We start from the raw sequence: 15,113 nt of genomic DNA on the forward strand, positions 1-15,113 counted from the left end.
GAAGATGAGCCCTGAAGTGGGTGCCCCCCAACCTCATATGACCCGGCAACCTGCGATGCTGTCCATGAGCTGATATTGAGAACTGACGAATACCTGCAAAAAAGATAGCTCAGATACTTGACATCTCACGGGAGCGTGTTGGGTTTGTTATCACCACTAGACATGTGCAAGCTTTCAGCGGAGTGGGTGCCGAAATGTTTGAACAGTGATCAGTAAAAGGAACACTTTGAAGCATCCAAAGCCGTTTTGGCCCATTTTGAAGCTGCACAGGACTTTTTGGCTAGGTTAGTGACTGAGGATGAAACCTGGCTCCACATCTATGATCCTGAAACCAAGGAACAGTCGAAGGAATGGCGCCACAGTGGGTCCATGCAGCCGAAGAAGTTCTGACCCAGAAATCAGCCAAAAGAGTCATGGCATCTGTTTTCTGGGACAAAGCCAGTATTCTGTTGGTGGACTACCTACCTCAGGCCTCTAGTATCACCGGACAGTATTATGCTAACCTCCTGGACCAGCTGAAGGAGGCAATTAAGACAAAATGCCATAGAAAGTTGACCAAACGGATCCTTCTTTTGCAGGACAATGCACCTGGCAACATGTCCAACGCTGTGGCTGCCAACTTGAACACCCTGGGTTTCCAATTGGTCCACCATCCCCTCCAACTCACCTGACCTGGCCACTTCGGACTATTATCTGTTGCCGAATTTGAAGAAACATCTGAAGGGCCAACGTTTTGAGGACATTTCTGACGTCAAAGATGCTGCTGAGAGCAGGTTTGCGGCCCAACCAAAAGACTTTTATTTGAACGGTCTAGAAGCTGCAGATACGCTGTACCAAGCGCATCAGTCTCAGGGGGGAATATGTTGAATAAATGCGTTATTTCATAAGTCTTCTTTCTGGGTAAAGCCGGGAACTTTTCAGTACCCCCTCGTATGTCTATAATAATCACCCAATAATTATTCACCCCAAAAGAATTACCATATTGCTGATACCTGAATCAAAATCAATACATTGCAATCAAAGTTGTAACCTAGATATTAAAACAATACAGGGGGGACACACCAGCATATTAATAAACAGGATTTATAAAGCACCAACATATTATGCACCGCTGTACATTAAATAGGGATTTGACCAAAACTATAAAAATCCTTGGATACCAATTACACAGGCTGAAAAACGGGTATATTTCTAATACTGTATAGAAGTTTCCTAATGTTAGGAGCAAAAAGAGACTGAATGACAAAACTCCTGTTTGGCCATTGTCATGTTACTTATACGGCACCTGTACCATTTAACTTAAGCCCTTGTTGTTATTTAATAGGGATCAAACTAAATCAACCTGATATAACTTTAGGGCAACTTGTATTCTGCGATCAAGTTCCAAACCATTGGCCTCTAGCAATATCAGGTATTTGGTGCTGATCAAATGTATTCCTGGCTCAGTTTACACATGTGATTAAAGACATGGATCGCACTCTGATAAACTGGCATTGACTAGGGTTAGGGGGTTGGCACAGCATGGCTTCCAATTATGCCCAGTAATCCTAAAGTTTTATTTTCCATAAAAAATTATTTGTATTGTTTATTAACAAATACTAATAGCTAGTCTAATAATAATATAGATTTTTTAAAATTTCAAACTAGCCTTTAGTTGCCTAAAAATGTTTAATTTTGGAGCTGCCCTCAATGGTACATCTTTTTTGGCAAAAATATATAAAGTATTGGGGTCAAATAATGCACGGTCTAGAAGACAAAGGAGAATGGTAGGGAAATTAGATTGTGAGCTCCTTTGAGGGACAGTTAGTGACACGACTATGGACTTTGTACAGCGCTGCGTAATATGATGGCGCTATATAAATACTGTATAATAATAATAATAATAATAATAATGTAAATGTAGGGTGTCGTGGATGCAACCTCTTCAATGGAGTCTTACCAGAGAGCCCTTAGAGACACCACTGTTCTCCGAATCTGGAGAATTACCTACAGACCTAGCATGTCATGTGATTGGCCTAAAGACTTCAGGAAAAAAAGGGTGGTATATGACAAAAAAAAAACAAAATAAAACACAGTGTGGTGGACTCCTGAAGGGTGGGGAGGGGGGATTCATTTCCTTTACATTCAAGAGAATCTATTCGGAGGTATAAGATTTCCTTGCCTAATAATGCCAATTAATAGGGACTTTGGTCAGGATCTCCTTAATGAAGAATAAAGGTGCCTAATGAGATTTATATGCAAATAGAACTCTGTAGCTGCATAGTATAAAAGGCCAATTTTCAAGTCAGTGCAATCTGCATGCAGCCTGCTAACAGAAGTAAAATTGTCTGCATCCCATTAAGCATCTCTGATGAAAAATACAAAAAGTTAAACAGGTCCATCCAAAGCTGATCTTTCACTGGAATAACTCATTGCCATATCTTATACACATATTGTGTCATGAGATAACAAACTACTTTGTTTATAATTTATTTCCAAATCAGTAGCATGCTAAATTCTGGACAGGAAACACAAGACATTTTCTGGGAAATACTTTATAGGGTACTAATGAGCACCTAACATCAACATCCCACAAGTGATAATTGTTAGGCGATAACCATGGCTCCATCGCACCTCATTTCTCAACCAGGATTAGCAGTAAAAACAGCTATCACATGTTTTATGGCGTAATCTTGTGAACTAAGCAGATGTTTAAAGTGCATACTCGTATAAACATACTGTCAGAGAGGACTTGTCCAATATAGTATATAGAAAAACATATACCAGATATACCTAAAAAGAATAGGCATCTAAAACTAAAATTAAAACTTCTAAAACCAAAATGAAATTTGATACTCCTTTGAGGAACAGTTAGTGATATGGCTATAGACCCTGTAAAGCGCTGCATAATATAAAGATAAAATAATGTTACTTTTATTATAATAAAATTATTTTATAGTAAAATAATAATAAAAATGTAATATAAATCCACACTTTTATTTTTAAATGTTCTCTAAAGGCTTTGAATATATAGTGGCTGATGAAGGCACAGTGCTTGCCATTAGTATTACCGTAATCTTTTGGATTACTGTAACTCAAAAAGGAGATAGGCCTATTACACAAAACATAGATGATTTACAATAGACAGACAATTTGCATCTTCAAAACAGCTTTCTATATATTTATATCATGGAGGACAAAGAGCTACTTTAGTACCAAGCGAACCACGTTTTTAACTTGTCAACATGGCAGTGGTTAAAAAACTGACATTCAGATACCCACTACTGTTTTCCATATATTAGCACTTTCAAGAAGTTGTCCTTTAAAACTGAACTTTAACTACAGTCTTTCAGACTCTTCTTCTACACTAAAATTGCTTACACTGATTTTACTGCACATTACTAGCTGAAGAAGCTGAAGAATTGAGATAAAGCCTGTCTAAAGTTCTGGCTGGAGGACATCCAGCGTCATCTAGACCTTTCTGCCAAAGTGTGACTGTCCCTGGCCCACCCTTTGAGTCAACAACACATGTAGGCTTTACCATAGCTTCTTGTTTTCAGAACACTATGTACAGAACTGCCAGGCTCCACCCATTAGTTATGGGCAACCTACACTGCAAAGTACAAAGACCTAGTGATGATGTCATTGGCTCTGAAATAAGGGAAGTCACTGTAAGTTAAAGATGTATTGAAAACATTAGGGGGGAGTAGTAATCAGTGCAAAATAAATGCACAGTTACTGTGCAAAACATATGCACAGAAATCTTCCAACATCTACCGCCCCCTCTCAGTTTGGCTTGCATCCTAAAATACTTACCTTCTGCCCTATTCTATAGTCTTTATTGTCTGGCCACTAGGGGGCGCTATGACTTGCACAAAAATGGTGTGAGCCCCTATGAAGGGCCAAGGTGCAGAGTCTAAGCATTAACCAGGTCTTCTCCAGAGCCTCTAGTGGTGAGGAAGTTGTGCTGCTGGTTACTATCAGGTTGCAGTCCTTGAGCACACCAGGGTGGGCAGGAAGATACTGGGTACCACATCTCTAAGCATAGGAATTTTCAAGTAAGACCAGGGTTGAGGCAGGGAGGAAGAAAGATAGGTCAGGTTCCAAGGGGTCAAATACCAGGGATCCAGAAAATAGACACCAGTGACACAGGGAACACAGGAGACACTGGAAGCAACAGGGGGCACTGGTGACACTGGAAAATCCACAGGCAGGAAAACTGGAACAGCACAAGGGAAATGGCTGGAAACAACAGACTGGCAACAAGGGGTTAACACAGGAGCTGGACAGGGGAAACACGGAATTATTCAACAGGTGTACAGGAACTGCTCAGCAGAGCTAGGGATCTCGGCACTAGTGGAGACACGTTGCGCAAACGCTGAGTGCTATGCCTGAGCTAGCTAAATAGCCAGGGAGGATTCAGAGGCTATTTCTTGACTGGCTGTCAGGATGGGCGAAACTGATAAAACTTGGGGGCCCACAGTCAGAGCTACCCGCATGCGCAGGAGAGAGGCGCCTGCGCTTTAGCAAGGAAGAGGTAAGTGTGACACAGTTATGTGCATGTACACCACACATTCACTCCTATTGCTAATCTGTATTTTTGAAAAATAAAGTTGTCCTTCAAGTAAACTCTCAACCTTCCCACAGATGAGTTCTTTGTTTTGTTTTGCACTGCTGACTTTTACTTTACTTTTTTTTATTATTATTTATTTAATCCCCCAGCTTAGCTTCCTATTGTTCTTCCAAGCAAAAACAATGTTGTTAAACGAGGTGTAAGAGGGCATTGTGTGAGTTAACACGTGAGCAGCGGTGTTAGCGGAAGGCGCTGAGTCATGTTTGGAAACTGAGACGCACACGCTTGTGGGAGCAGCTGATCACTTATAATAACACAGGAAACAAACTAACAATTCCGGCTGTCTGAGCAGCAATAAGAAGCCTGTCCAGCTCCCTCTACAGGCACTCAAAAACACTGGGAGCTTTTCTGCCAATCATTGGGTACAAGACATAGTGGATTTACTAACCAACATATACTACCCAACGTGGTAAAACAATATACAACATAGAAGTGTTTCTCAACTTTTTTAACATGAGGAACCCTTGAAATAACTTTCACATCTTATAGAAGCCCTGCTATAATTACAATATCTGCAGCTCTTGGTACACTAGTGTGGTGGTCAGTAGGAAGAATGCCGCCTTTATTGCTTTCCAGTGGGAAGAATTCCACCCAAAATGAATATTGGTGTCAAAAAAACTGACTGCTCATTGCTTAAGGACCCCCTAACAACCCCTGGAGGAACTTTGGTTGAGAAACTCTATGATAAGGACTTCCCTGTAGACATTTACCACGGTCAGCATACTTCTGGCCAGTTCAAAAAGCACAAAACATTTTTATTATTATGTGTTACGTATAACACACATTGCTGGAGCTTAAAAACATTTATATAATAAATGCTAACAAATCAAAAAAAAAAATTGCACATTTAGAGTGAACATGAACTATACATTTGTTTGGGTAACAATAGTGCAGACACAATATGTGGCTTGTAATTTTCTAGTCATCACATCTATCCCAAAAGACAATGGTGCCTCTTGGGTCCTAGGCTCGAACTGTGCACATGGCCTGCAATCTTTTAAAGATGAGAAAAGTCCTGACTCTCTCCTGAAAATAGTTTAAAGTGTGGTTTAATGATGATGGATAAAATAACAGGTTCACTTAACTAAGCCCCCTGCAAATGTACACACTTACCTTACTTATGTACACTGTAGCTCTATTTAGAAGATCAAAAACTAGCTAATGCTTCTGGATATGGGGAGCATGGGAACAAAGGCAACCCACAGACTAACATAGTTATTGGTACTCATCATATGGTACCTGAATTTCGATAGCCTCAAGCACTCTTTAGACCAGAATACATTGACTTTATATTTTAACTTTAAATGGCTACTTTTGCTTTTAATAGAATATAAACAAGAACTTGTTAAAAAAACCGGCACAAATTAAAGAGATCAATATTTGGAGCTACAAATAACTAAAAAAATATATATATTTAGCTTTAAAGTAAGACTGTGGCCATTGAAAAGTTTAATATTTACCAAGCAAGCAGTAAACAAGCTTTCAAATTAGCCCTCACTGACCTCTATAGTTGCAACCACTGTGGATCAATTCATGTTCTAAGTTCAATAGTAAAGTAAACCTTTTTAGACCAGCTTTCTCATCCCAATGTCCATATATGTAACAAAATCCCCCAGACCTCTATAGGCCCGGGAGAAGAATCAGGAATTTTGTGGGGTTTAGCATAGAGTGATGGGGAAAAGAGTAATGGAAATATGGTAAGTTTCCTTACACTTTGAAATGTATTCACTGCTTGGTGAACTTTGAGCAAGCATTTAGCAGACTTCAATACACTCTACATGCAGCAAATGACTATATTTATTCTAACATTATAGAAGTTGGAATAATATGCATGCTGGATTGCCGAAATCCAAAAAGACATTTTAGGTCATGAGACATGTAATGTGGGCAGATAAAATCTACTATTTATGTAATGTGTTGCAATGAAGCTGCTAAAGTTCCTAGAATGGCTTCATTGTTTAGACATCTCACAGAATACATGGCCCTGTTTGGAGATTGGTGGACAGTGGAAGAATCCATACCAGGTTGTGGATTAGACCTCTATGACTGTTCTTTTACCCCCCTTTACATGTTAAGAGCAAAAACTTTTAGCTTCTTATTATTTAGAAAAGAGCGGCAAACTCTGGTAACGTTCAGCACCGCAGACAGGTCCACGTTTATATAAAGGACGGCAAGCGATGCTGATTCATTCTGTTGCTGTTACTTAAATCCAATTCTTCATATTTAGTTAAATGCTCTGTAATTACTTATTAATGACGTTATTAGACCAACTGCTGACATATACAAATGTGGCTGGCCATGGGATCGTGTAGGTTTATATCAAGCAAATTGTACTTTTATATCACAAATATGATAGAACAAAGCTGTAGGCCAATAAAAAGCAATGATGCTGTAATTCAAAATCTGTTTTTATAAAAAGAGAATTATTTCAGTGTTAAATGCCAGATAGATATTGGTGAAGGTCTGGATCGGTATATGACCTCTTAGTTTGTAAACTCTACTGGGCACGATCCACACCTCCTCCTGTCTCATTTGTCTGTCATTTGCAACTCGGATTTGATGTACATTGCTGTGTAATATGTTGGTGCTATATAAATACTGATTAAAAATAATAATAATAAGATGCAGATTTTTCACCTCCATTACTCATTAAAGCTTGTCTTGTCAAGCAGTATTTGTTTTATTAGGTAAGTAGCAATCTGAATGTTCATAAAGCAATATAAACAGCTCCCAAATCTGCATATGATGTATACAATTTATACATTACCTAGCTATTTAATATATATAATGCTGACCCTTTTTTGCAGCTTGGAATTTTGAACCATTTATGTTAGTCACTGTTCCCCAAAGACCAATTAGGCTACGCATATGTTTATGAATTGTGGAAATAAAAGCCCAACACACACATGAGAACATAGAAATTCCAGGTATATAGAAGTCCTTGGTGGGAAGCGAATACAAAATCCCACGGCTAATTGGCAAACCAATTCATTGGGCATATCTAGTCACCATACATGTGTTTCCCTCAAGTTAATAAAGCAAATATATCTAAATCATCCATATCTACAGTACAATGCATTCATATTGTATCCCTGGAACTCATTGCGGAATTGTACCATTGGTAAAGGTGACAATGTGTAAGCTAGAATAGCGGCTCTGTGGCTAGCACTCTTGCACAAAGGTCCAAATCTTGGTGAGGATGTCAGTGTATGTTCTCTCTGTGTTTGCATGGATTATATCTAACAACCTTGAAGCTTCCACTAAAAATTTGCCTTGTGTTTTTGACTATTGGAAGTACAATATAAAGTTAATTCCTTGATTATGTACAAAAATGCTGCATAATTTGTTGGTGCAAAATAAATCCAAGATGATAATAATAATAATAATAATAATATTTTGCATGCAATCCAATATCAAAGTAAAAATACTGCTTAATTTAGGCATAACAATACTAACCATAAATAAAATAACATCCACCTTCATCTCACAATAGAGAGCCATCAAACACTGACAGCTTAGATTTGATCATGGTTCACTTTCACATTTCACACTAACTCTAGTTATTGTACAGTGCTGCGTAATATGTTGGCGCTATATAAATCCTGTTTAATATAAATAATAATAACAACAACACAATCATCTCTGCATCAGATGTGCTGCTAACAGCTGGCTGCTAAAATCCTGACATTTGTTGCCTGTTTATCCCAGCCAGAGGGTCACTCACTCCAATTATACCCCATGATAGGCATTAAAAACTCAATCTTTCATCACTTCCTAAAATACAAATATTCTCCTGTAACCCTGACACTTTGCATATAAAGAAGAAATATGTCTCATCTCCATACACAATGATTGTTGCAGATCAGCCTGTATGTCTATGAGCAGACTTGTAAAATCTTCAGATCACAAGCCACAATGACAATGAGTGCTATGATCTGCATTGCTGGGTGCTTGGCTCACAGTCAGCTCATTGTTATTAGCAATCTGTTTTATTTTTACATACCTTCAGGCAAAGCGCACAATGCAAGTCAACATTCTGTAATATGTCTATGTAGGAGTGCAGCTGCCACAAATACACCACAAGCATGCAATGACTACTTACCTGGGACAGTGCAGGCAGGACAGCGAGCTGCTCACCTGCAGCGCTCCTCCAGCTAGCTGGGAATTGAAGTCCATAGAGGAGAAGTGAGCGCTATCCGGGGAGGGATCGGCTGTGATTGGCAGGAGGAGCGCTCATATCTTCATTCTACATCCATGCAGTGCCTCTGTACATTGTGCCTCCTCCTCCAACAACAAGGCAATGATCTGCTTTTCTTCTACATGGATGTCCTACCCACTTTCTGCTCAGTTTCTCACTATTGTTTGCAGTCATTACAGGCTGAGATGTTATGTCTGCAGCATGACTTCTTTATTATCCATACACTGCCCACTTGTTTTCCCATGTCATCAGGTTTGGATTTGTCTGATGGCTGTATAGTGTTGGGGAGGACAAGCAGCTGCAATGCTGGATCTTTTCCAGCAGATTCACCATTAGTTCAAGATAAGGTATTCTAGGCTAGGGTGGCTAATCTATGTTTTATTACATAGTTACATCGTAGTAGTAATAATAGTATAGTAGTAGTATATTACATAGTTACATAGTAGTATTAGTAGTAGTATAATACATAGTTATGTAGTATTAGTAGTATAGTAGTAGTATAATACATAGTTACATAGTAGTAGTTTTAGTTGTATAGTAGTAGTATATTACATAGTTACATAGTAGTATTAGTAGTATAGTAGTAGTATAGTAGAAGTATATTACATAGTTACGTAGTAGTAGTATTAGTAGTTACGTAGTTACTAGTAGTTACGTAGTATTAGTAGTATAGTAGTTTATTACATAGTTACATAGTAGTAGTATTAGTAGTATAGTAGTAGTACATTACATAGTTACATAGTAGTAGAATTATTAGTATAGTAGTAGTATATTACATGATTACGTAGTAGTATATGACATTTACAGTATATGACAGTTACATAGTAGTAGTATTAGTAGAAGTATATTACATAGTTACATAGTGGTAGTATTAGTAGTATAGTAGAAGTATATTACATAGTTATGTAGTATTTGTGGTATAGTAGTAATATATTACATGGTTACGTAGTATTAGTAGTTTATTACATAGTTACATAGTAGTAGTATTAGTAGTATAGTAGAAGTATATTACATAGTTATGTAGTATTAGTGGTATAGTAGTAATATATTACATAGTTACGTAGTATTAGTAGTATAGTAGTTTATTACATAGTTACATAGTAGTAGTATAGTAGTTATATGTTACATAGTAGTAGTATTAGTAGTATAGTAGTGGTATATAACATAGTTACATAGTAGTAGTATTAGTAGTATAGTAGTGGTATATTACATAGTTACATAGTAGGAGTATTAGTAGTATAGTAGTAGTATATTACATAGTTACATAGTAGGATAGGTTAAAAAAAGTCCTTTAAGAGCAACCACTAGGAAAATAAACATCCCAGATATAAAACCCCTATAAGAGATAGTTGGTCCAGAGGAAGGCAAAAAAGTAATAAAGTTAATTTATGCAGTTTATGCCCACTTGACTTTCCTTGCACATTTTAAGTAGGGCTAAGGCTATACTGACTTTCATTTTAAATGCCTATAATTACAGATTTTATACAGCATATGTGTAAGTGTTTATAAGGACATTTAAAACCAAGGTATATGGCAGACAAGAGAGAGGAAAAAATGTCCATATATACCCCAAAAACAGTTACAATAGGCTAAAAACACTTACAAATATCCCATTATTTTATATATTACAGCTTATGTGTGTTGATAAAGACATGTAAAATTAAGGTATGTGGCAAAGAAAAGGTAGGAGAAAATGCCCATATACGCCTCAAAAACTGGGTAATATTGGCTAAAAACACTTACAAATATCCCATTATTATATATAATACAGTTTATGTGTAAGAGTTTATAAAGACGTTTAAAACCAAATTGTGGCAGAGAAGAGATAGGAGAAAATGCCCATATACACCCCAAAAACAGTTAAAATTGGCTAAAACACCTACAAAAGTCCTATTATTTTAAATGGGAGCATTTAGAGAGCTAATAGACATTCGTAAATATTTGTGGGGCATTTTGGAACCTTCCAAATGCTTCAGGAACCTTTTTCTTTACAGCTCATTAGGAAAATGCTCTGGTGTAGACTGGCCCATTGGAATGGGGATTTCGAACATAGGTGTTTAAACATTGTGGAGGCATTCCTTGTAGGTTCAGATCTGCCTCAGGATCAAGCAATGCCCCAGGGGTCTTGGTGGCTGGCATTTTGCCTCATACTGTGTTTTTTCCAGATAATTTGACAAAAGGTGGTAGTGATTCCATGGGGGTACTGGGGGTATTAGCTACATTTAGCCTCTCCCCCGAGGCAGCAACTTCCTTGCCAGACTGAACATTGCCTGAATTACACTGAATTGCAGACTTACCTTCCAAGTGATTTAGCCTTTCCTCTTATTGATTCAGTGCAGGTGTTGCCCTGGACATCATAGCTTGGGACTGCATAATGTTGGCAGGAAAGGAGTTGCCAAAATATTCTAGAACAGGTATGGGCAAACTACGGTCATATACGCCCCAATCAGTGTATTTCTGCCGCCCGTTTGGTGGTCCGTGGCTCTGGCCGGTCCCACCCCAAGCAGGGTCAGGAGAAGGACCCTGTTGGGCTGGCTCACCAGGCAGAGCCGCAGAACACGTTCCCCGTTTGTTTTCTGGCTCCTGTAAGTGGGCCCCTAAGTCAAAAAGTTTGCCCACCCCTGATCTAGAAGTAGCAAACATCCTAGTTCTAATATTGCTGTTCAGCCTGTACCATGATGACAATGGGGCAGTATGAGGTTATAAATGTGCATGTGTGGGATTTTTATTAAAAAGAGCAGGGTAGGGGCAGAAGTGCAGTACTGTCCTTGCCCTTGGAAGTTGAGAAACAGTGGCACTTTGGGGATATAAAGGACACGCGGTGTGCAGTGTGGTAGGTTCATTTAGAATATCTGGTAAGTCATTCTGCAAATACAAATGATACTACTATGGAAAATATACAGTGATCATTCACAACATTAAACCACTGACAGGTGAAGTAAAAACCAATAATGACCTCCTTACAACTGGTGGGACATATCAGGCAGTAAGTGAAAAATCAGTTCCTAAAGGTGATGTGTGAGAAGTATTGAGGGCCTTTGCTAAGAGCAACTGTGCTGTGCACTGCCTCCTCCTCCAAGAACAAGGCTTTGCTTTTCTTCCGTGATGGCTAGATCACTGGACCAGAGCGTCTCCCAAAGGGCAGGTTTTGTAAGGTGTTCCTGATATGCAGCGTACCTATCAAAAGTTGTGCAAAGAAGGACAGCCAGTTAACCAACGCCGGGGTCATGGGAGCTCAAGACTCAAGTACTGCATGTGACCGGTCCAATCCCACAGAAAGCCACCGTGCCACAAATTGCTGAATTATTATTGGCCTTGAAAGACAAGTGTCGGAACACACAGAGTTTAGCTTGCTGCATATGGGACTGCTTAGCCACAGACAAGTTGAAGTGCCCATGCTAACCTTGGTCCACTGTGAGTGTCATAACGTGAACAATAATCAATAAAAGTAGATGGGCTAATCTGATGACTCACATTTTCGGTTAAATCATGTGAATGGCCAGGTGTTCATTTGTCATTTATATATATATATATATATATATATATATATATATATATATATAGAGGTGGCAGCAGGATTCCCTTTTGCACAATGACCGGCTGGTGAACACAGTGTGACTCAACAGATCTGCTTGTACATCTTTATGCCAGATACCATGAGTCACCTACAGAGATCTTATGCAGTCTACAGCCCTGATTTATTAAAGCTCCCCAAGGCTGGAGAGAATACACTTCCATCAGTGAAGCTGGGTGATCCAGCAAACCTGGAATGGATCTGGTGCAGGATTCAAAACGTTTGCCGGCAAATAGCAAATGATTTTTAACAATCTATTCCATGTTTTCTGGATCGCCCAGCTTCACTTTTGAAAGTGTATTCTCTCCAGCCTTGGAGAGCTTTAATAAATCAAGGCCTATGCCTCAATAAGTCAGAACAGTTTGGCACTTTTTATTAGGTGTTAAGAGGTTACAACTGGTGTTCCTAACTTTCATCGACTATATCCAAAACCAGACTTTTTGTAGACCAATATTCAAGGCTTTGAGCAAGGCCTTCTAAATTTGCATGCTTATTTCTAATATGAATAAAAGAAAATGGATGCAGCATTAAAGCTTTGTTTAAATGAGTATTCCAATTTCACATTTGTAGCATTTTCTTTGTATCACAATATATTCATGGGCCTTTAAGGCACACTTACAATGACAGACACACTTTAAGGCACACACAAGATATTCATAAAATATAACTTTTATTCCATACATTAAAAAACAAGTAAAACATTACACATATATTGTAAAAACAAATTTGTACCAATAAATTTGGTCTCGCACGATTGGATGGACTCATACCTCGACGCGTTTCGCAGGTAATTCCCGCTTCTTCAGGAAAAATGCGACCTATCAATGCAATAATTATATCATATTTAATTTCAAATACTATCAATAATGCAATTCCTAATACAATACACATGTCTCATACCAATCAATGTGGATACATGTACATCACCACCTCCAGGTGAAAGTCTCCTCCAATAGAGTGCGAGCAGGTTGATAGATAGATTTAGATATGAATCCATCCAATCATGCCAGACCATATTATACATGAACATTTCTTTTTAAAATTACTTGTGTAATGTTTTACTTGTTTTTTAATGTAGAGAATAAACGTTATATTTTTTGAATATCTTAAAAGTGTGCCTTAAAAATCCTGTGATTATATTGTGATACAAAGAAAATCTACATTTTTTGGGATGTGGCACATTCTGTAAAGTATCTATCCATCTACTTCTGACCACTAGGAATAAGAATTTAGTATGGTTCACATTTGTAGCAGTTAAAGTCACTTCCCAAAAGTCAATGGGCCCTATATGAACAAGTAGTAAGGACTGTGGAGTCATGTGAGTGCCACAAATGTGATACAATAAATTGTTAATGGACACAACTGTATTAGCAAATATTGCTTAGCATGTTTCAGGGAGCATCTCCCTTCTGAGATTTTTACACATGCATAAAGGTTTTCATTCTAGCAGCCCTGGAACAAAAAAGAGAACAAAGGAGAAAAGAGAGAAAAGTCCACGTATATTTTATTGACCCAGTTCTGATCCCGCTTCATCATGGCATTTAATGGAAGCAATGAAGATAAGAAGATGTGGGCGAAAAGCTAGGTATTCTATATCTGTAACTGAATTTATTTGCACAGTTGAGGACTTGCTCAGGTATCTAGCGTTGGATCTCTTTTCATCCAATTCTTTCATCCAATTAAAATTCCAGTCCTTCTATTCTAATTTTCTGTGATCAACAATTCAAAGTTTTTTATTTAATGCAAATATATAACATATATATGGTATATATAACATTTAGGTCATTCACGCCTCTGTTATTCTGTACGTTGAGAAGGAATGAAGATGCCCATGTCCACATGGCATACGACTGTGCATTTCAATTTGTAGATTTTAATTATGTAAATCAAACCTACATGATATTTGGTTTGCATAGCACTGTGTATCATAAACATAAACATATTGTTTTTAAAGTTTAAAACATGTTTTAAAATCCTTTGATATGTTTTAATGCTGCTGATCTTCTGAAGGCTCTTTGCAGACACTGCTAGCACTCAAGCAACAGCTTTACTTAAATTTGTTAGGAGTTAGTCTTGATAGTTAGGTGGTGTGATATTTTTACAAAATAACATAATTCTCAATTGAGTAAAAGGTGCTGCACCTAAAAAAAACAGACTTTATACCTTACATAAAAGGGTTCTCTACCCTTTTATGTAAAGTGAAAATTCTGAGTTTAGGTACACTTTAACTCATAGGCAGCATTCAACCCAGAGGGATGGGGACATCTAATGGCAGAAAGGAGTTACTGCAGTGAACAGAGGCTGTGTTACAACTAAAGCTGCTATTTCTGCACCTCCTGGGGCACCATTTAAAAGGATAAAACATTTCCTAGAGATATGTTTGTAAAATATAAAACTGATTTTCAAAATCTTTAACATGTTAATACTTATATTAAATTTAAGTACCGGTAATCAGGTTTGTTTTGGGAAACAAGCAATGTCTACCTATGTTATAGATCCCTATTTAATGTACAGCGCTGCGTAATATGATGGCACTATATAAATCCTGTTTAATAATAATAATAATAATAAATTCATCTACAGACTGGGCAGAGGATGATGGTGAAATTTCAGTGAAATTACTAAACATATGACATTTCCACTGCAACCATAAGCAAGTTTACATGAATATTTGCTTACTAAGCAATATTATTAGGCTACAAAGAGGAAACAAACACAACTGAAAACCA

The 15,113-nt window shown here is 37.8% G+C and overlaps 1 protein-coding gene across 5 annotated transcripts in view; it reads right to left on the minus strand.

Annotated features, from left to right (window-relative positions):
- BMF (Bcl2 modifying factor) overlaps positions 1-9,032 on the minus strand; it is a 44,307-nt gene extending 35,275 nt beyond the window's left edge. For 2 of the 5 annotated variants that reach the window (XR_011923111.1, XM_072428898.1), the window contains exon 1: positions 8,715-9,027. Coding sequence is in view for 4 of the 5 variants with exons in the window: in XM_072428898.1 (XP_072284999.1) it covers positions 8,715-8,788 (74 nt within the window). In the remaining variant the exon portion in view is untranslated. Of the gene's footprint in view, positions 1-8,714 lie in introns of all 5 variants that reach the window. The other 3 variants (XM_072428893.1, XM_072428892.1, XM_072428899.1) reach the window with 3 other exon arrangements.
- Between the last annotated feature and the right edge of the window lie 6,081 nt (positions 9,033-15,113).

The sequence above is a fragment of the Pyxicephalus adspersus genome, chromosome 12 (genome assembly GCF_032062135.1).
Source record: "Pyxicephalus adspersus chromosome 12, UCB_Pads_2.0, whole genome shotgun sequence".
NCBI lineage: Eukaryota > Metazoa > Chordata > Amphibia > Anura > Pyxicephalidae > Pyxicephalus > Pyxicephalus adspersus.